Source organism: Neovison vison, chromosome 7 (genome assembly GCF_020171115.1).
Source record: "Neovison vison isolate M4711 chromosome 7, ASM_NN_V1, whole genome shotgun sequence".
NCBI lineage: Eukaryota > Metazoa > Chordata > Mammalia > Carnivora > Mustelidae > Neogale > Neogale vison.
This window is the reverse complement of record NC_058097.1, coordinates 29,591,258-29,614,327: the sequence shown is the minus strand read 5'-3', so window position 1 is coordinate 29,614,327 and position 23,070 is coordinate 29,591,258. Positions and strand designations below refer to the sequence as shown.

Genomic DNA, 23,070 nt, shown 5'->3' with positions numbered 1-23,070 from the left:
TGGCAATCACATGTGTTAAGAACCATGCTGTCCCACATTTGACAGATGATTAAATAGACTCAAAGAAGGTAAATAATTTGCCCAAACTCACCTATTGAGAAAGGGGTAGAACCAGACTCTGAATCCATCAAAACCTGCCTCCAGAGCCTACCTTCCTAACCTCCTTGCTAGAACTTCTCTTTCTTCCATACGAAGCCAAAACTTTTCCTGATGTTTAAGCTGCAACCATATCGTCAGCACAGGTGGGAGTGAGAGAGAGAGCTCTATGCCCGTATCAAGGGAAGCCACCTGATCCTCCTTTCACTCTTTCACAAAGGGATCTTGCTTGGGTACAGCTGGTCCAGGTGCCTTCAACAACTCTCTTGGGCTGAACCCTTTTTAAAAATTCCTTTCTGAAAAAACTCAAGCTCCTTACCCATCAGCTTACTTCTCCAAACATATACCAAATGTGAAGTCCAGCTCTCCTGCTTGCATAAAAAATGCCTAGAATATAGGCGTCTTAATGTGCGCCTGCATCTCTGGGAGGGCTGGTTAGAATGCACATTAACGAGCTCACCCTGAGTTTCCAATTCAGCAGGTCTGGGTTAGGGCCTGAGAATGTGCATTTTTCTCTTAACAGCAGCTCCTGCTCCTCCTGATCAGGATGTCACACACTGAGAACCGCTGTGTAGCTGAACATCCCTTTGCATAATTTTTGAGTAGGATCAGCAACCAGTGAACACTTTTGTGTTGAACATGTGAGAATCGGGACATTGGGACTACCTCTAGATCACAGTCCTAAGGACATCCATTTGATGTTCTGGAACTAGACAGTTAGAAACAAAACCTACGGTTTCAAAACTTCAAATAGATCTTTTAAAAGACAATTCTGGTGATTTGAAAAGTATCAAAACTCTCTAAAAATTAAGCTATTCATCTTTTATTCTCATTAGAAAGGACAATTGTTTAGGACTTGCTGGATTTAGACAAAACTTACTGAAAACAGATAACTCAAAAAAGGTACAAAGTAGTAGTCCAAAAACACAAGCTGATGTTGAATTGTATACCATTAAAAACCTATCACTTCTGCAGTTTGGAAAAATCCTTACATTCTTTGTCAGTGTCATTCAGCAGAAGAAATGGAGATGGCTTAATTACAAAGGGTTGATAAACTTCAATATCAGAAAACTTTTTGTGTTGGAGTGTCATCATTCCCCTAATCCTTATCTTTGCCAAATTTCTCTTTCTATTAGTGACAAAAGGTAAATTCTGCATTGTTTTCATCTTCCAAATTGAACTTTGTTCCAAAACATAGACTGTTCAGTGCTCAGAGACTAAGGACCCAGAACTGTATAAATCTCATAAAAACTTTGGACGATTTCATTAATCTTTTCCTTCCCACTGTCAATTCCCTAGAAGGCTTTATTCAGCCCAGACAACATTCTTCAAACCTACCATTAATCTTATTTTTTCCAAACTATTTTCTTGCTTTCTCAGCATTCTCTGAGCAAAATTTTCAGGCCCGATAAAATACAAATGTTTTGTTCATGCTACAAATGTCTTGCAAGCGAATTCAACCTTTTTTCCCCCCCGCAGCATTTCCAGCCTTAAGAAGATATATTTTTTGTGTAAGTGAAACTGGTATTAACATCTCTTAATAAAGACTGAATCAGGCTATAAATAATTGTGGGAATCACTAGACTAAACCTCTCTTTTTATGTACCTAATTTAGGCCTCAGGATACAAATCCCTTTTGAAAGGATTCAAGCCATAATGCAGGGTAAAAATTATTGTGAGGTTCCATCAACCTCGCAACTGGTATGGTGTTTAAACAGAAGATAGCATGTACTAATTGTCCTTTAGATTTTCCATCTGAATTAAAAAGTCAGTTTGGAAATAAAATTACTTTCATTAACATTTAATAAGATTTGGAAGATGTAAGTCTACATTATATTGACCTTTTACATCAAGTCACAAGTGAATGGCAAATTATTACAATAATTAGATGAGATAGTTACTTATTAACCAAAGATTCAAGGAGATTCTCCTGCACTGAAGGTGATGTAAATCCAATAATTTAAAAATAAACATTTTTACTATGTTATAATTAAGTGAAAAATAAAAGAAAGCCTCCTACAAGATTAGTCTTACTTCTCAAATTTGCTGAGGACCTAAGACTACATTTTTTCAGATATAATAGATAAAAACAGCATTATTTTGCTTGGAAGCATAATATATATTTCTCTCCCTTCCCACCAGGAGGACATTTAAATATCCTTACAATTCTTTCCAATTAGCCTCTAAAAATCTCATAGTCAAATCTCAATAGGTAGGAAGAGAAGCTGAGAAAAGGTATAGTAAACATTTCTACGGAATTCACTTCTAATAAATTATTAATTTTCTTGTTGCATTCAGATGACTAATTATTCATTAGAAACATAAGTAGCTCTTAAAATGCCAATTAGATAGGAAGGTATCTTGCAGTAAAAGGAAAAAATATACCTGAGTCAATGCCAACCAACTAATAAAAAGCCCCCCCAAAGCCTGAGAATGAACGTTACAAAATGCAGGACACTTGAGGACGTGTTAACAGGTTGTAACCCCAGAATGATCTGCATCGCTTCTTATGCAAATAAAAACAATCTGTTGTGCAGCGGGCCAAATTTCTCAATGTAGGATTTCTAAAAAGCTCTTTTGTTGTCAGTCTAACCAAGCATTCTACTGCTGACCTTTAAAAAGAATAATACAAAAGCCAGAAAAGGTTGTCTCTTTGCTTGGGTATCTTCATAACAATTAGTTGTCTAATCAGTTCTTCCATTACTTATAGTATTTTGACATGGTTTACTTTTCTGAAACTTTGCAGGTAAAAGATCTCTAGGAAGCTTGAAAAAATATTTTTGGAAATGTTTCTGTTATATCAGGTCAGTGGAAGGAGGAATCAGATTCTTGTCCTGACCACACTATTTATTTCCCCTGTGATTTCTCAACCTATCTGTCATTATAGAACTATAGAATTTGAGCTGGAGGGGATATGAGAGAGCCCCTTATTCAACAGGTAAGAAAACAGGATACCATGAAATTTAAACATCTTGCCCAAGTTCATATAACTAATAAGAACTGTGGATACAGGGAAGACTAGAACAGATTTCTAGATACTCATAATTATTGTCTCAAGCTATGACCACACTTCGAAAAATAGCAGGTGTGTGCACGTGTGCACACACACATGCACACACACAAGTAACCATGAGCATTTGTAATCTTAAGCATGATCAATCAGTAGCATGATATATATACAGTCAATAGCATGATTACATATATTGATTAAAATATAATTATAAAACTGGTGAGAAAAAAATATTAGTGTTCAACTAGCATAAAATGGCCTGTTTTGCTAAAGATAATGCAATACTCCAACTTTATGGTTTGTTTTAATATATGGCTTTAGAACTTAGTAAGCCCTAAGGCTTTTAACATAGGGTCATGTCAGCTTGATATTATGATTTTTACTCCTCTTTGATTATACACTGATATATACTATTATTTAAAACATCTTAAAGTTGGCTGATCGAAGAATTTACAGGGTACCAGTTGTGTCTGACTTAGATGTCAACTAGCCGATAGATAAAGCCCTCAAAGAGAAAACCTGCCTGGAGCGATCAGTGCATGTGTGGGCTAAATCATGAAAAGGTATTCTAAGAATGTATATCACTCAACTAAAATACTGAACATATAGACACTAGGAGAGAGATATGTGTATACTGTAAAAACATCCATGAGATGACATTGACCAGAAAGGTAGAAAATATTAGGTCACTGAATGGTTTGAATCATATGATTAAAAAGATAGTAGTGCTTTTTTCCCCTGTGAAATATTACACTTTTTGATTCAGTTCAGTTGTAGACCCAGGTGACATTTTTCTATTGATACTATAAAATAGCAGGAATGTCTACAGACACTGTTTTTCTACTGTTTTTGTTTTCTCTTTAGTATTACTTCAAAGTTAATTTGAAGAGTTAATTTCAATTCAAATTTGAAATTTAATCCTTATGCTACAGGTCTGACTTTATTTTATTTATTAATCCATTCTGATGAGACTTTCATGACTTTATGTGAACATTAGAGAATTACACTTTCTCCTTGTTCCTGCAGCTACCTTCACCGATAAGACAAAAACGAAAGTCTGAATTATAAAGGAACCATACATACCATTGCTATAATTATAGTAGACCCACTGCCCACTCTTGGGTTTTGGAAGTGATACAGGTGTCTCTTCAGCAGGAAGACTGTAGAATCTGCATTCCACGAACAGCCGTTGGATAGTGTCATCTGCAGTTACTCGAGAATCATTAAGGCTTAGAGCTATGATCTCAATCTGAATTTTTTCTGATGGCTGTTTAAAGAGCAAAAACAGGAAAACCAACAAAGAAACATAAAACAAATGAGCAAAACCCCCTTTACTCTTTTTCACTATCAATTTTAAATAAAACATGAAGGCCAATGGGTTTCTTTTTTGGAACGCATTGTACACTACTGTATAGTTACACATGATAGATTATTCACGACAGAGAGAGAGAGAATGAGATTCTAATGCCCCAGGGTTTGAAGTTAACAGTGTCATGGCAATAGTCTCCTGATTTACATTTGAGGCTATAAATACCCCACTAGTAGTCTATCAGGGGGGAAGATTATGAGATCTTCATCTCCGATTGCTCTCAGAATGACAAGTATCAGTTGGCCTTATTTCAAACTATTTAATGAAGTACATGTTTATCACTGCTTTTATTTAATCTACAGTACCTGAGAAGTTTCGGTTATGCAGAGATCAAAGCCTGTTGAATACTTCATAGCTATTATGCTAATAAATGTCGCTATATGAATCCATATTAAGGAGAGCAGAAACTATAACTCATCCTCTTATATATTCTGCCAGAACATATTTCATTCAGTAAGAAATGTTTTCAAACAAAAGAAACAAAATTGTTATCTAATTTACTACGTATTTCCTTGTAATTACAGAATTAACAGCTAAAAATATATTCGTTTTACTGTGTAATTTTCATTTCAATCCTTAATAGATTTTTGGTGTCACAGACATTACTAAATGAGCCATACATGTTCCCTTCAGTAACGATTTAAAACAAACTATAGACTATGACTTAAAAATTAGATCACACCAAGATAACCCCCTCACTTAAATGTTTGTTTCTTACAATTTTAAATTTGTGCTTCATTCCCTTTTACTAAATCCCTCTTTACTAAATTCAGAAGCATGCTACTGTAGATTACATAACTTCAAATAATAATTAGAAAATCCTGATACTGAGACCTGTCTATATGACCAACTTTTAGGAACTCACTGTCAAACATAAATCAGTGTGCAAATTCATCACAGTGATTACTTAGATGTTTCAAAGCATATAATGTAATTAATCAAACTGAAAAGCATAACTATCCTATTGTAACAATATCCCCATAAAGAACAATTTCTATTACTGTCAAACCCCCTCAATATTTGATGAAGTAATTTTACCCCATTCTTTCAAAAGACATTTTCTTTTATTATGTATTCTAAGACACTTTAACTAAAAACCCAAATCTGAATATTTCAATAAGGTTATTTTATTATTCAGTAGATTCATGGAAATTTTACTAGGATGACAGAGAAAATTCCACACCATTCTGTCTCCACTAATACAGGTACAAGGCTGCAGCTGGCAATATTACTAGGATTAGCATAGTATGATGAAATATTTAAAGGAAAATTTTTTCTAAAACCTAATAAATCAAATGACTGCCAAATGTCATTAAAGTGATGGTCTTTGACTTGAATATGCTTTTCATATTCAAATTTGAAAAGAAAGAGATGAAAGCCTGGAAAGGTTACTCGGTTTCAACTAATAACCTCAAGCCCTCTCCGTTCACGTGCATAAAAAATGAAGTTGGCTTCATTGTCTAACCTCACTTCAGAAAAGCCCTTTTCTGCTTGCCGAAGACTAACGTGGTAAAGAAAATATTTTAAGTGATATTATTTTTTCCTTAAAATGTATGGTTGTTGTCAAAATACCACACATGAACACCCATTTTACATTTCAGCTTCAAATGCAGCACAATGCATAATTAAGCTTTTTACATAACTTGTAATTTGAAAAAACTCAGAATTGTTATAACAATAACTTCTTATAAAACATTCTTGTTCATTTCTGCACAAAAGAATTAAAGAAAATTAGCCATAAAAAGGCAAAAGAGGCATATACACGTTTATTTCTACATTGTGAAAAGAAGAATTTAAAGTTGTTTATCATGGAACTCAATGAAGAGGCGAATGAACTTTTAAACAGCAGAGGAATCGAACTGATTTAACTGGTTATTTTATTAATAATATATTAAGTATATCAGTCCCATATGAAAACTTGCATTTTTCTAAGATTGTATTTAGGTTGTTAAATAAGACTATATAAAAAAATCTAATTCTAAATGAAAGTAGATTACAGCCAAAGAAACAAACCAAAACTTCAATACCAAACAAACCAAAAGAAAACCTACTGTATTATACAAATAAATAAAAGAGCTTTAAAATTCCTCACATGACATCATCTCCCTTCTGGTCCAGTCTTTAGTTACTGTTTTCCACTCCACCCCTATCCTACCCCAACCTCATTACCTCTATCCTATGTCCTTCTACATTCTCTAATATTCCAAACAGAAGTTATCATTTCTTTGTTCTTTTTACGCTGCATAAACCAACTTAAAATACATCAAAAAAGGGAGAAGTTCCAAATTATCCAAATTGTATGTATTTAGGGACGCATGCTCTGAATAAAGAATTTTCCAAACATGATATATTTTGGCTACCGGGCTAGCCAATTTATTTTTCAACATCGGAACAATTCTGGTGTGTTCTTGCCTCTGTGCATCGAAAGTTCAACTAGATTATATATTAAAATTTTGAAGATTAGGAAGCACTTCCAACCGTATAACTGACAACTCCAACTTAGTGACAGAAATGAACTCAAATTCTCTCCTTTCCCCCAAACTCCATTCATCCTCTGCAGCTTCCTATCTCAGGTGACACAGCCATCCACCTGGTCACAGACAACCAGGAGACTGTGGGACCACTTCTGCCATCCCCAGTTTTCATACCCATCACATCCTACAGATGACCCATTCCTGTTCATTTTACTTCTTAAATACCTCAACGATTCGTCAAATTCTTGAAAGCTTATGATATTTCAACACTGTATTAGCTACTGGGGAGATAAAGACAAAACCGCATGTGGTTTCTTTCTGCAAAGTGGATCTAATTTCAGGGCTGGAAAAGAGGTGAGGCCTAATCCCTTGTCTGCAGCGGCAACTACTCTTCTTGCGGCTAAATTCTCCCTCTAAAAACAAAATAGGTATCACCTTTCTGCTTGAAAACGGATGAACCTTCACTCCAGCCATTTTCCTGGACCAGGGGTGTGCTGTTTATATAGCTCAGGTTTTGTGTCGAAAATCTTCTCTATCCGACAAAATTCTGCTTATTTTAGGCCCTGGGCCACACATGCTGTCCTTTTATGATGGCATCACAAATCTTCCAGAGCAAGCTGGCTCCCCCACTGGACCCTCACTGCACTTTTCAGTCACATTATACTGCCTGGATTTCTTTACCCATCTGCCTCTCTCTGGAGACTGTGAGCTCCTGGAGGCCAGAGCTGTACCTTTATTACTCTTCTGCTGTTCGACATTCTATCTGGCACATAGTAGGCCCTCAATAGTCAGTAAAAGATACAGAGTCAAGGGAGATTGAACATCTTTTATATATTCAGATTATCTTTTGTATGTTGCCAGAAATAGGTGAAGCGGCAATTATTAGTGTTTTCTCTTTTAACAAATATTTACTGTGTCTTCCCAGTTTTGATAAGCTGGTGATGAATAACTATTGAAAAATATTCAGAAATCTTGCTGTTCTAGATTTCAGTTAAATAAGAGTATTTCAAAGACAGGTCAGTATTGTAGAACTGAGATGGCAGGTTACTATTATTTCAGCTTTTTTGTATGTTTGAAATTTTTCATAATAAAGCAATGAAAAAAGTTCTTTAGGAGCGTGGGAAGGGATAACGATATTTGGACGACAAAAGCGAAGCCTCTGCAGATAGATGCATAGTAATGTCTCTTCAGAATCACTAGAACATGACGGAGGCTCTTGGGCAGGACATTAATAGCCTTCACATATAGGAAGTTTGCCATACAGTCTAGGCTTTAGGCTTTTCCTGTTTCCTTTTTTTTTTTTTTTGTAGAGAGAGCTTGTATGCAGGGTGTGGGGCCCCTGTGGGGGGAAAGAAAATCTCTTCACACTCCACAATGAGCGTGGAGGCCACCTCAGGCCTCCATTCCATGACCCTGAGATCATGACCTGAGCTGAAATCAAGAATCCAACACTTAACGGACTGAGCCACCCAGGCATCCCTCCTGTTTTCTGTATGTATGAGTGTTTGTTACTAAGTATGATGTTACTTTTTTTGTCTCCTTCACCAACTGCCCTATTAACTTCCCTAGTTAGAAAAGATGTTGATGTCGGCATATAAAAAGAGCATTTAAAAATTCTGACTGTGGTGACAGAAGTAATAGAAGTCACTTAAATATGAATTGCAAGCAACTTATTTTTAGTTGTCTGTATAGATGGACACTACATATTATGTGATTGAATGATCTAGAAATGTGATGACAGCTAGTATTACTCCCAGAGAAAAAAAGTTACAGCTCTCATGATTTTGGCTCAATTCCACTATTGCTTCCTGATTGATGTTAATTCATTTTTAGGCCATATTTTTCTATAGTATTTACTTAAGCTTTTATTGGTATGTTTAAATTTTTTGTTTTACTTAGAGGATCATGCCGAATTCTTCCAACATCAGAGCAGCTACACTGGAGTTGAACTATTAGCCTCCTAAAAATTAATTATACTTGACAGCTCTTAAACATAGTATTCCTTAACTGAGAATGGCCTATGAGAAAGGTTTTGCAACTTGTATCAGCCAGTTAGATTTAACTCTAACTCGGTTGAGATTACACGTGAGTTTTATTTCTTTCTAAATCTCTACAGAATAAGCATTTCTGTAAAATTATAAAGTATAGAAAGTAATTTGGTATATTCAGGGACTCAACATCTTAAACAGAGGTTACCATTTTGCTGTATCTGATTCAAACTTTTTTGTTGTTACTGAAGAAATAAAACATTTCAGATGCAGCTAAAGCCCCCACCTATTTCCTTTCTCTCCTTCCCCCAGAGGAAACCAGCATCCTAAAAGTGATGTGTATCACTCCCAATCATGCTGGTATGTTTCCTGCAACATATGTATATTTCCATTAACAGATAGTACTGCTTTCTGTTTTTACATTTCATATTAGTGATAGCCTCCTCTACTAATCATTCTGCAACTTGTGTTTTTTTACTCAATACTATATTTAGAAATTTGTGTTTATAATTAAAATCGAATTCAATCATACTTTATACAGAATTCCATTCATATTGCATACACAATCTATAGTCCAGTTTTTTCTCTACTGATAAACAACTGAGTTGTTCACAATTTTTTGTTATTAACAGATAATGTCGCATTGTCCATCCCTTTGTTTTCCTGCGTATATGAGTGATTCTCTTAGGAGAATTGCTAAGTGAGAGATATGAGAAATTCAAACTACTCCTCAAATGGTTACATGAATTTACATGAGTATTATATTTATCACCATAAAAATGTGTGTGGGGTGTGTGTGTGTGGGGGAGTGTATGTGTGTAAATAAATAGAAACAAAGCCTACCTCTTAGGAGTCACCATAGGTAGAACTTGGTACTTTATAGTGAAATGACAGATACAAAATGGAAGTAGAAGGTGATGATCTATACCAGCTCTTTGGGAGAAATAAGAGTAAAGAGAAACTCACACTGTTGAGAGAACAATGTTTTAAATAAACAAAACAAAAAACCCCAGCTTTCATCTGTGGCAGTGACCTATCTTTTCTCATTGGTTCTGTGAAAGACCTATATTGAACAATTAGTATAAATATTGAAAACTTCAGAGGTGGAGGAAAAAAATGGTGCTAGGGTTTAGAGAGCTTATTTTTAGAATACTGTCATGGTCTCCCTCATACACCATGTAAATTGCTGCATCTATAAGGGTCAGCAAATTATAGAAGCTTGTTACCACATGTTCTAAAGCAATGGTTGGAATATTTTTTCCTGTCCTAATACACCTGAGGGATATGACACATTTCCATCATTAACTGTGGCTTACTATGGCAGTTCATGTGAAGGAAGGAGAGAATTTTAAAAATTACCCTCAATTTCAGGTGATTTTGATATGCCATTCCTTTTCCACCATCATTGAAAACAGATGTTATAGTACAGTGGTTCTCAATTTTGGCTGAACATTAGTATCACCGGGGGAGCTTTAAACGAAATTCGGATTTAGCTGATCCTAATGGAGCTGGGCCCTGGCATTTAAAAATGCTCTCTAGGTGATCCTAGTGTTCAGCAGTGAGAAGTACTGCTTTTCCCTCAAGTTGTTCTCAAACTCTAGCACAAGCCAGAATAACCTGAAAGGTTTGATTACAAACACACAGATTGCTGGGACCCAGTCTCTTGAGTTTCTGATTCATGAGGTCTGGGGTGGGATCCAAGAATTTGCATCCTCACAAGTTCTCAGGTGATGCTGATGTTGCTGGTCTGGGGACCAAATTTTGAGAATCACTGCACTAAACCAAAAAAGATTCAACCTACATTTGTTGACCCTTTCTAAAATATTTATTAAAAGGCTTCTAAAGGGATGCCTGGTTGGTTCAGTTAGTTAAGTGTCTGCCTTTGGCTCAGGTCATGATCCCAGGGTCCTGGGATGGAGGCCCTCAGGCTCCCTGCTCAGTGGGGAGTCTGCATCTCTCTCTGCTCCTCCCCTTGCTCGTGCCCTCTATCAAATAAATAAATCAACAAACAAGTAAATAAATAAATAAAATCTTTTAAAAAAGCTTCTAAAATATTCATATTAAATCGTTCTTTAGTTATTTAACATTTTAGTATAGAATTAGCCTACAAATTATTTACTTTCTAGAAGCGATCTACACTCATCGTTCAAAATAATCCAACAATATAAATCCTAAAAAGTAAAGTAGAAAAGTTCCTTTTTTCCTTCCAACTCAGGGGTTGGCAATTTTTTGCTGTAAAGGCTCAGACCGCCAATATTTTTTGCATTGCAGGCCATATGGTCTCTGTTACAAATATTTAGCTCTTGTAAAATGAGTACAGAACATAGACAATATGTATTTACATGTGATGGGTGTGGCTCTGTTCCAATAAAACTTTATTTACAAAAACAGGTAGAGGGATGTGTTTGACATGGGCCATAGTTTTCTGACACCCGCCCTGAGCCACGTCTCAGAGATACTGCTAACGGTGTTTGGATTATATACTTTTAGACGTTTTCTTTGCTTACATAAACCTAAATGTTGTATCTGTATGCTCATGTAAAAGTACGTATGTACATAGATACAAATATTTTCCCTCTTTTGCTTCTTTGTAATGGAATTATCAGTGAGGTATAATTTCTTAACCATCAGTTTGGCAAAGGTGTGATGTGGGGAAGCAGAAATTAATATCTATTGTTGCTTTAACCAGAAATGTTTGTATTAGAAAACACTGGTAGAAAACTAAGGGTCCACCAAAAGGGGTTCGAGTCAATATGGTAGAGCTGTGGGGTAGGAATATTATGGATGTGTTAAAAGAAATGGAGTATATTGTTATTGGAAAGATGTCCCTAGTATATTAGGAAGAGATAATTAAGTTGCAAAACATGAAAAAGAGATTTGGAAGTAATTACTACCAGGAAGTAATTCAACATTTCTTGTTTTAACCTAAAATATATTTTGAAACTTACTCTATTAGCTTAAGCTTCCATATGTAAACTATTGGGAGGGAATTACTTTACCCACCGATAGGATATCATATTTGATTCTGAAGTGATTTAGTAATTTTTAATACGTGAATTCTAAAAGTAATGAGTTGCTTTTCGCCATTTTGCTCTTCAAATCTTTAATACATATGTTGCTGAAGATCATTAATGCAATCGCCTGGGAATGCCAGCTCATATAGTTCAAGAGGACCTGCTTTCTAGGTAGAATTGTAATTTAGTCCAATTGAATACGACAATTTTTACAAACTGCTATTAGTAGAAACAGAGAGATGTAAATATGCAACGCACAGAAGAGTCCACTGTTCTTCCAGCGTGCGCTCCCATTCTCACCTGTGCGCGCACCTGAAGAAATCTATAAACTGATGGTTGTACATTTCATTGTGAAAATGAAGGCTCCATGGTTTAAGTGATAAAACTAGAAATACTTTCCAAGAAGGATTGTTAATTCTTTTTTTTAATGCCATGGCAGATGCAAATTTTTGGTTTTGATGTCTATTTTAAGGACCTAAAACAAGGCTTTTAATCAATGTATTATACATCAAATTGATACTGTTAACTTCTGATTATTCAAATTAATAAAATATTCATAGAAAAATGTCCAAAGTTTTACATTTCTCAGGCTCCCCCCCTCCCCCCCTTAATTATCATGCCTAGAAGCTTTTCAGTAAAAGCAGCAGTCATCAGGCTGACGGAATCTGACAGGCCAGCAAGGCCCAATTACACTGGTGCTCTGTGGCACTTTGATGTCCTGGAAACGAAGAGAGATAGGGGCAAATTGGGTAGCACATTATGTTAATGACTTGATTTAATCCAGCCACTAAACTTTATGTAGCCTGTTAAAAAAGATGCTAACACTAATTATGCCACTTTGGAAAGAAAAGGAGGGGACAAGCATTTCACTCTGACAAAGCGAAGCTCATAAATGTTGTAAATGAAATGAAACAAAATGAGGTAATCTATGATTAATTATACATCACAGACATGAAGAAAAGAGGAAGAACCAAGTAATATGTCTAAGTCCTGGGAAATCTGTTAGATTCCTTCTACGGATCAACGTTTCTAAGAGATCAACTAAGAGCTGTGAGATTCTGAATCATGAAAAAAAGAAACTGCGTGATCTTAAAGTGCTTACGCAGTTAGCAGGTAATTCAGATTCACAGTGTAACTGGCATAAATGATACTTATCTAGGACACTACTTCTAGTCTCACTTTTGTGACATTATAGGGTAGAGGCAATTAAAAAAAATCTATCAAGTGGGGATAACCACAGAGTAGCGTTCTCTAATTACTTTTTAATTAGTCTCTGTGCCTCTAATCTATTCTTTACATTATTGATAGCATGCTCTTTTAAAATGCGATTCAAGAGTGTAAACTCCCTAAGAGCAAGAGGATTATTTCCCTTCTTCACTGCCTAGAATAAAGCTTGGAACACAGCAAATGCTAAGTATTGGTTTAATTAGTGAGTGATCTTCACCCTCCCTTAAAAGCCCTCATTGGCTGCCCAAAGAACTTCAGGATAGACTTTAACCTTCTCAGATGATACACAGAGGCCTTGATGGTCAGGACGTGCCCATCTTTTCAGCATCTTCTCCAGAGCCTCCACAAGGTGTGCCATAACGTAGAAAACCACTGAAACCATCTGAAAACCACTGATTTCCAGAAAGAGCCATGCTCCACATTCTCCCTAATTCTTAAATTGTTCCTTTGACCTGTAATGATCCCACCATGACCCTTACTAATTCCTAATCACCTTCAACACTTGGCTCAAACTTCACTGACTTTAGGAAGTCTTTCTTGATGAGGGTCCCTCACGTTGTTAGGTACCTGCTTGAAAGTTCCCACAGCACCCTGTGCCTTCCATTCTCCTCGTGCTAACCACTGTGCACTGATTGTGTTTCCTCTGTAGACTGTGACCTCTCTGAAGCCAGGGACTGCTTCTTTTATGACACACAGCAGATGCTAATGAATGCAGGACTGTGAAAATTAAAGGACATATTCTATAGGATGTGCTAATTTAGCACATAAGAGCCATTCAGTATTACCTTCTTTCTGATAAAAGCCATGTATCACTGTCCTAAGATTTCAACCTGAAGCAGTTCTTGAGAAAGAGGTAAAGAAAGAAACTAATGAGCCAGAAGGATTTTTAAGTTTAAGAAAGGTTTTACGCTAACAACACCCTGACAAAAGTTAACATCCTCAACAGACAATGACATCCTGTTCCTCCTGACATGATGCCCTGGAAAGGACGTAGCCCTGCCTTTGTCGTATTCCCACCAAAACACATAGCTGAATCTAATATGAGGAAACATCACATTAATCCAAACTGAAGGATAGTCTACAATATAAATGGCCTGGATTCTGAAAAAATGTTAATCTGAAAGAACCAACATAAAGAAAGATTGCAACCATCATTACGGATTACAGAGGCTAATGAGACAGGAAAGTTAAACACAACGTGCAATCTGGATTGGATCCTGGACCAGATTAATCAAATGCTATAAATTATACTACTGGAACAATTGGCAAAATTTTAATGGGAACTGTAGATTAAATAATGGTATTATATTATTATTCTGAAGTATTTAAGAGTAAACAAACCTGACTTCTGCAACACTGAAATGATTCATTATAATTATGTATGCAAGAATGTGTATATATACGTATGTAGGTGCACATATACAAATATTGAGAGACAACAGAAATGATAAACAATGTAGCAAAATGTTAACAGTTGATGGATGTGGGTGAAGTATATTTAGGAGTTCCTTGTACTACTTTTGGGATTTTTAAAGAAAAATGTTCAGTGACTCATACTGAATGACTATTAAAGTAGCACATAGAAAAACTGGTATAATCACTAGAAAATACTTTATTTCATGAGTAGGATGATCTCTTGAGGTTTGTTCCTATGTTTACAGATTAAACTATTTTATTCTATTTGGTAAATAATTTAAAAAATTTTTTAAAAAAAGATTTTATTTATTTATTTGATAGCGATCAAAAGTAGACAGAGAGACAGGCAGAGAGAGAGAGAGTGAAGCAGGCTCCCTGCTGAGCAGAGCGCCCAATGTGGAACTCTATCCAGGATTCTGAGATCATGACCTGAGCTGAAGGCATCGGCTTAACCCATTGAGCTACCCAGGCGTCCCTCTATTTGGTAAATAATTTAACACAATTAAATATCACCTATTAATATAAAATACTGGTTAGTACTTTCTCCTAAAAGTAGAATTTTTAAAAACATGTGGGAGGTGATCAAGGGCTACTGAGGCATAAAGCATTGCTTATAGCAATTGCTTCCTTTAAATGGTATTCACACATTGGAGAAAGCATTTTAAACCATTATAATAAATCATATTTGGAATAGTAGTCAAGACTATATAGCAGGCTGTAGCAAAGTAACACAAATTACTTTCCCAGGAATAATAAAAAAAACCCAGTTTATTCTAAGGGAAAAATAGATGTGTACATTAGAATTAGTTGGATATTTTAGAGGAGTAGTTCTTTCTTTCACTAAACTTCCTTGTTAAATCAAAGTTCCTTATTCTGTCTTAGTCAAGGGCGTTGAACAATTCCGCTGAGATGCTAGCAATGCTGCCAATACACACGGTTCCCCTGAATGACGGATTTCTCAGTCTCGGCACTATCCACATTTTGGGCCAGATAGTTCTTTGCTGTGAGTCCTGTGCATTGTAGCGTGTTGAGCAGCAACCTTAACCTTAACCCCTACCTATTACATGCCAATAGCAGTCTCTCCCAGTGTGACAATCCAGAATGCCTTCAGATACTGCCAAATGTCCCCTGGGGGATAAAATACCCCTCCCCCCAGTTAAAAATTGTTTGGTCTAAGGTGCTATAACTTAGGTAACATTTTCCCACACTTTGAAAGTTACTTTTGAATGATGAATACAATGTTTAGAAAATAAAATGAACTCTTACGATGTCTCCCTAGTATCTATTAGATAAAATCCAAAATGTTTGGCTTTCAGCATTATATCTAAACTCTTCTATCCTCTTATATAAAAAAGCTGCTCAGGGCGCCTGGATGGCTCAGTGGGTTAAAGCCTCTGCCTTTGGCTCGGGTCATGATCCCAAGGTCCTGGGATCAAGCCCCACATCGGGCTCTCTGCTCAGCAGGGAAACTGCTTCCTCCTCTCTCTCTCTGCCTGCCTCTCTGCCTACTTGTGATCTCTGTCAAATAAATAAAATCTTAAAAAAAAAAAACAACAACAAAAAGGCTGCTCTAGTTAGCGTATTCTTGACTTCTGAAACACATATGCATCCCTGCACATGATTTTCTCTCTGCTGCCATATATCCACATCTTTGAGATGTCACAGTTAAAGCAGAACACTCCTTCTTACTGTGTGGCTGGCCATAGCCAAATAGGTCAGTGTACACAACTGATAAGATGGATCCAACCTAGAGGCTAGGCATGGTTAATTAGATTTTTCTCCACCAGGGTGGGCATGTTTGCATCGTTATCTTTGGTAATAAAAAAAAGAAAGCAGGGCAAGTCAGCTTAAACAGGAAAAATAGACAGGAAGCCCACAAGAGGGCAGGTGAGCCAGCTCTGGGCATACCTTCCATAAAGTCTAATAAGAGTTACTTCAAATTTCTCCTTCCTCTGAACTTCCTTACTTAGTGGGAAGATTACCAGTAAGTCACTTTCTCGCTCAAGACCTCAGTTTATTCATTTGAAAGATGAGAAAGCAGGCAAGAAAACAGCCGCGTATTCTTTACCTCAAATATCTATTACATTAATTATTGGTACTGTCACCTGACATTGTTTTATATTGTAATTTAATAGCCAAATAACTACTTGACTTTTCATGAACACATCTTCCCAATTAATGTAGATGTCCCCAGAGGGCAGGACCAGAATACTATATGTACTTCCTTAGGAGAAGTGTTGACAAACTGCAGACACTGAATCCCTGGGAACCACTGTGCAAGAGGCTGAGTGCTGTTTGTACTTTGACTAGATAAATACATCCCTAACTGCCTGCCTTCTGAAACCCCAGGCCTGATTCAGTATCTCATTTCTCATTCTAATGTTCAAAAGGCTAAATCATATAGGTATCCAAAAATCCTGATGAAGTAGGCAAAGTGTTTCATAAGAACTATTGATAAGTGAGAAAGAAATGTCTGATTCAAACATGTAGTCTTACTACTCTTGATGTAATGAACGGAGGGCTCTTAATAAAATAATGTGATAGTTAAATTTTTTAAAGATTGATTGACTGATTTGAAAGACACAGAGAGAGAGAGAGAGAGTGTGTGTGCTGCGTGTGAAATCCTCCGCTTGATGGCATTCAGAAGCAACACTGGTCTTTCCTGACTCTGAACTTGAACGGAAACACTGGCTCTTCTTAGGTCTCCAGTCTGCCTGCTTTCTAGCTGGAACTTATGCCATTGGCACTCCTAATTTTAAGGTCTTCAGACTCAGATTGGAACTACACCATTGCCTTTCCCGGGTCTCCAGCTTGCTGAATACAGTTCTTGGGACTTCTCAGTCTCTATAACCACGTGACTCAATTCCTTATAATAAATCTTTTTATATGTACATATTTGTACATATATATCCTATTTGTTCTGTTTTCCTGAAAAACCCAAATACAAATGGCTATGGAGCTAAATCCCACACAAGGGACTCATTTTCCCTTTGAGTCCCATTATCAAAAGTTTCTAATAGAGACCAGAGAATTTCTATTCATTAATTTGATAAATAATTTAACAATTTCAGGTTTGATGAAGCAAAAAAGCTAAACTGAACTAAATGCTATAATTAGAAGTCTTCAGGTAACCATATTCAGGATTCTTTCCTTGATTTACTGATTTTGAACAATAAAGATCCATATATCAGGATGCCATGGGTCAGGTGATATTATAATTAATAATGATAATAAAACTTTGGACAGATGAACTGTTTTGCTTGTACTTATCATTCTTTTGTTTGTATTTGGGTTTGTTCTGCAGAGAGGTTAAGCTAAGAATTTTAAGAGTTGAAAAAATTATTCCAATTTTTACCCATAAAACAGAAATTCTGAAAAAGGAATACAATTAATCATTTCAGGAAAATTAATGTAGATGAATAGAAAAAGCTAGGGCCTTTTTACTTCACTTACATTTACTTTAGAATAACTACCCCCCCTTAAAATAAAAAAAAAGCTCTGGTAAGTAGTATACTCCTCATATAAAGTATAATTTTGTTTTCAAAACTTCCATTTGCATACTGCTTTTCAACAACGTGCTACAAAACAAGTATACCTATACAAGATTAATTACCTTCTATGAAGGTTTACTGTTTTGGTGGAAATGAAATAACTTTAATAGTTTATCAGTGGACATATTTTAGCATATGAATGAATTCACACTTGAAAGTATTAATGTTTTAAATGCAATATCCCATTTTGAATTCTTAAAGCTCAGATTGCATTCTTTCTTAAAAAGATTTAGTTTATTTATTTGAGAGGGAGAAAGAGCATGAGCAGGGGGAGGAGCAGAAGGAGAGGGGCAAGCAGACTCTCTGCTGAGTGGGAAGTCTGACGAGGGGCTAGCTCCCAGAACCCTAAGACTGTGACCTGAGCAAAAGTCAGATACTTAACCTAATAAGCCACCTAGGCACCCCTCAGACTGGATTTAACACATCTTTGTAGAATCATTCTGAAAAGGAGTCAGGGAAGTCAACGGGTTTTAGCAAGTAACTGTTAATGCTGCTATTGATAGGTATTCTTAACATGTAAGCAAAAATAATACAAGTTATGACCCATTGCATAATGAAACTACATATAAATTTTCTTTTTGTACTAGATGATTACATGGGTAAGATTGTGAGGATACATAAAATTTTCCCAGAAATATTTTTGCCTTCAGATTTTCATATATGAAGATGGATTCACTATGAATGAAAAGCAGCTTTATTTTGCAACATTTCTAGCTGGCATCAAGCTACTGACCTGTTTGATATTCTTGGAGATAGGACCTGGAATAATACACTCGTCGCTGTCAGATGCAGATCTCTCTTCCTCATCTGTTAAGAAATAAGATTTTAGTGGCTCAAGTCTGTTAAACCAATTATATTTATACCTTGAGAAATGGAGCAATTTGTTACAAGCATTTGTTATAAGGATAACCTTAAAAGGACAATATGATAATCATGTCTAGACCTTTCTTAGCAGCAAAGATATTTATTTTTACATTATAATTTAGAAAAGATAAAAAAGTGACTGAAAATTCCAAGTTTAGTTTTAGTAGAAACAAAGATAATAAAAATATAGCTTGCTCTGAAATTCAAAAATAGTCTTTTTAAAGAGGAGGACAGAGTAATGGGTATTTTCTAACAGCCTAATAAATTATATTGTGCAAATCAAGTTATTCTTACTATTTAGAAACATTTAAAAAATTTTGTAGTTTTATTGTGGCAAAATTGCCATATAATAAACTGCACATATTTAAAGAGCAAAATTTGGTATTTTGACATATGTATAATTCTGTGAAATCATCACCACAATTAAGATTGTGAACCCATCCGTCACCCCACAAGTTTCCTTATGCCCCCTGTAATCTACTCTTTCTCTATATCTCCCTGTTCCCATTTACCTTCCCCTAGGCACCACCTAAATGCTTTGTCACTGTAGTCACCTCTTTTAGATATTATATAAATTAAATCTTGTCAAGAGTTGTCTTGTCTGAGTTCTTAGTTTTAATTTTTTAAAAAAGTTAATTTCTCTAGAATAATCCAGATGATAGTATAAAACCCAAAGAGAACATAAAGCCACTTAAAACATAAACTGGGACCGTGGTCAGCAGCAAGACTTGAATTCCACTGTGGCATGGCAGGTTGAGATAAGAAGGTGTGTGACAATTCTGCCAGCCCGTAGCTGACTACACTGAACCGTGTCCCGTCATTTCGGTCAAGAAACAGGTATCACAAAGTAGATCCCCTACTATGTGAAGATGTCCTAGGAGGCATGCTCTAACAGATTAAAGAAAACACAGAATTAAGTAAATAATGGTAATAAGAAAGGAAAAAAAAATCACCTTCTGGTTCCAATTCCTCAGTTATTTCTGTTTCATCTTCAGAAGAAGTCCAGCTTCGATCTGCTAGCTGACCCTCAGACAGGAAAGACACATCATCATCTTTTCCTTTCTGTATTTTCTCTTTTACCTTAGCTCCACTGCTTTCTTGAGAAACCTGAAGAAATGCAAGTATACTGATAACATTGGCGCTTTGATCACATGTGTTACACTTGCTGAAGCACCTGACTCAGAAAGCCTGTAAGCCCGAGACTTAAATATACGAATATGTAAGTGATTCATTAGAAAAACCATCACTAACATTGCACAGACAAATGATATTAGGCAGATAAATGAAAATGTTATTATAAGCCAAGAATGAAAAATACATTAATATAAAAATGAATTTTATATTATTACCTTAATTCACATATCTATTTATTAGTTGCTAATATCAGCATAATTGCAACATTGGTCATAGTTTTGATCTTTCTGTTCCCAGGAAGTTCTACATAAAAATAGGATCAATTTTATGAGTTCTTGATCCATTTTATTTATTTATTTATTAAAAGATTTTATTTATTTATTTGACAGACAGAGATCACAAGTAGTCAGAGAGGCAGGCAGAGAGAGAGAGGGCGAAGCAGGCTCCCTGCCGAGCAGAGAGCCTGACGTGGGGCTGGATCCCAGGACCCTGAGATCATGACCTGAGCCGAAGGCAGAGGCTACCACTGAGCCACCCAGGTGCCCCTTTGATCCATTTTAGTACAAAGTCTTTTAAGAATGAAATCAAACCTTTCAAAATAATTTTAATCCAAATACATACCTCAGGACCATGTGAAAGAGTTGGCATGTCAGTTTCTATTTCTGGCGTATGCTCAACTTCTGACGAAACTTCCTTCACATCTTCAGGAGGAGTAGTTATCTCCTTTTATTGATTTAAAAACATGCATATATGTTATTTTGTATTTACTATTAAATTCCATATATATAAGGGAGTAAATACAGTAGTTACCCATATGACCCTAAATTTAGTTATTTCAGTAAAATGGCTGATAGTCATCAGGGTATTTATATATGTAATTAAAGAATTACAAACATCATTCATTGAAGCATTGTTTATAATTGTAAAAAAAGTGAGAACAATGCAAATATCCAACAGAATAGGATTAAATGAAATATGGTATATCCAAATACTTGAGTTCTTTGCAACCATGAAAAAAATGATAACATAGATCTGTACTTCTGCACACTGAAGAGAATATCCAATATACTATTGAGTAAAAAATGCTAGTTACAGAAAAATACATATAGTTGTATACTGTTTTGTTAACAAACATGCAAGCAAACAACATGTATGTGCCCATGGGAATAAGTATGGAAGGAAATTCACTAAAATTCTATTGCTGATATATAGATTTGGGGAAATTTAATTTCATTTTTTAAAAAAGATTTTATTTATTTATTTGACAGAGAGCGATCACAAGTAGGCAGAGAGAGAGAGAGAGAGGAGGAAGCAGGCTCCCTGCCAAGCAAAGAGCCGGATGCGGCGCTCGATTCCAGGACCCTGAGATCATGACTTGAGCTGAAGGCAGAGGCTTAATCTGCTGAGCCACCCAGGTGCCCTAATTTCATTTTTAATTTCTTTTTTGCTTATTTGTATTTTCTAGTATTTCTATGATGATTATACATTACTCATGTAATTAAAAAATTACATATGTGAGGATATATACTTTCTATGATCAACATTATTTTTAAATCTATCAAATATCAATTAATAGTCAACTATTTTCCAGGATTCATAAACTGATGTTTATTTTTAAAATATTAGCTTATCATTTTTGCTACTTTATTTATTTATTGAAGATTTTATTTATTTATTTATTTGAGAGAGAGAAAATGAGAGAGAGAGCATGAGAGGGGAGAGGTCAGAAGGAGAAGCAGATGCCCTACCGAGCAGGAAGCCCAATGTGCAGCTTGATCCCAGGACTCCAGGATCATGACCTGAGCCAAAGGCAGTTGCTTAACCAACTGAGCCACCCAGGTGCTCCCATTTTTGCTACTTTAAAGATTTTTATTTATTTATTTATTTCATAGACAGAGATCAAGTAGAGAGGAAGGCAGAGAGAGAGAGAGGAGGAAGCAGGCTCCCCGCTGAGCAGAGAGCCCAACGCGGGGCTTGATCCCAGTATCCTGAGACCATGAGCCAAGCTGAAGGCAGAGGCTTTAACCCACCGAGTCACCCAGGCATTCCCACTTTTGCTACTTTAAAAGTAAATATGTCCAATAGAGAACCAAAACCAGAGGAAATTAATACAAATCCATATTTTCATTACCCAATGATAATATCTATTAGTAACAGATTTCTTTACAATTTTTCACCTTTTTCTTTATAATTAATTAATTAACTAATTATTTCTTATTTTAAAAAATATTTTATTTATTTATTATTCCCTGCAGAGCAGAGAGCCCAATGCGGGGCTTGATCCCAGGACTCTGAGATCATAACCTGGGATGAAGGCAGAGGCTTAACCCACTGAGCCACCCAGGCACCCCTATAATTAATTAAAAAAATTATTTATTTATTTATTTGATGGACAGAGATCACAAGCAGGCAGAGAGGCAGGCAGAGAGAGAGGAGGAAGCAGGCTCCCTGATGAGCAGAGGGCCCGATGCAGGGCTTGATCCCAGGACCCTGGGATCATGACCCAAGCTGAAGGCAGAGGCTTTAGCCCACTGAGCCACCCAGGTGCCCCTATAATTAATTTTTTAAAAGAATTCTTTCTTTCAAGTTGATTTTAAAAATTTATTTATTTATTTGAGAGGGAGAGAGAGAGAGTGAGTGAGTGACAGGAGGGACAGAGGGAGAGGGAGGGAGAGAATCCCAAACAGACTCCCTGGTAAGTGCGATCCCTTGAGATCATAACCTGAGTTGAAATCATGAGTCAAGATATTCAATCGACTGAGCCACCCAGGTACCCAGACTTGAGAGTTTTTTTTTTTTTTTTAAAGATTTTATTTATTTATTTGACAGAGAGAGATCACAGTAGACAGAGAGGCAGACAGAGAGAGAGGAAGGGAAGCAGGCCCCCTGCTGAGCAGAGAGCCCGATTCGGGACTCGATCCCAGGAC

At 36.1% G+C, this 23,070-nt stretch overlaps 1 protein-coding gene across 10 annotated transcripts in view; it reads right to left on the bottom strand.

Annotated features, from left to right (window-relative positions):
- Window positions 1-23,070, bottom strand: part of RPGRIP1L (RPGRIP1 like) — a 132,521-nt gene that overhangs the window by 51,079 nt on the left and 58,372 nt on the right. For all 10 annotated transcript variants that reach the window (XR_006385468.1, XR_006385467.1, XR_006385472.1 and 7 more), the window contains 4 exons: window positions 20,765-20,866; window positions 19,963-20,116; window positions 18,879-18,952; window positions 4,190-4,373 (listed from right to left, as the gene is read on the bottom strand). Coding sequence is in view for 4 of the 10 variants with exons in the window: in XM_044256134.1 (XP_044112069.1) it covers window positions 4,190-4,373; window positions 18,879-18,952; window positions 19,963-20,116; window positions 20,765-20,866 (514 nt within the window). In the remaining 6 variants the exon portion in view is untranslated. The remainder of the gene's footprint in view (window positions 1-4,189; window positions 4,374-18,878; window positions 18,953-19,962; window positions 20,117-20,764; window positions 20,867-23,070) is intronic.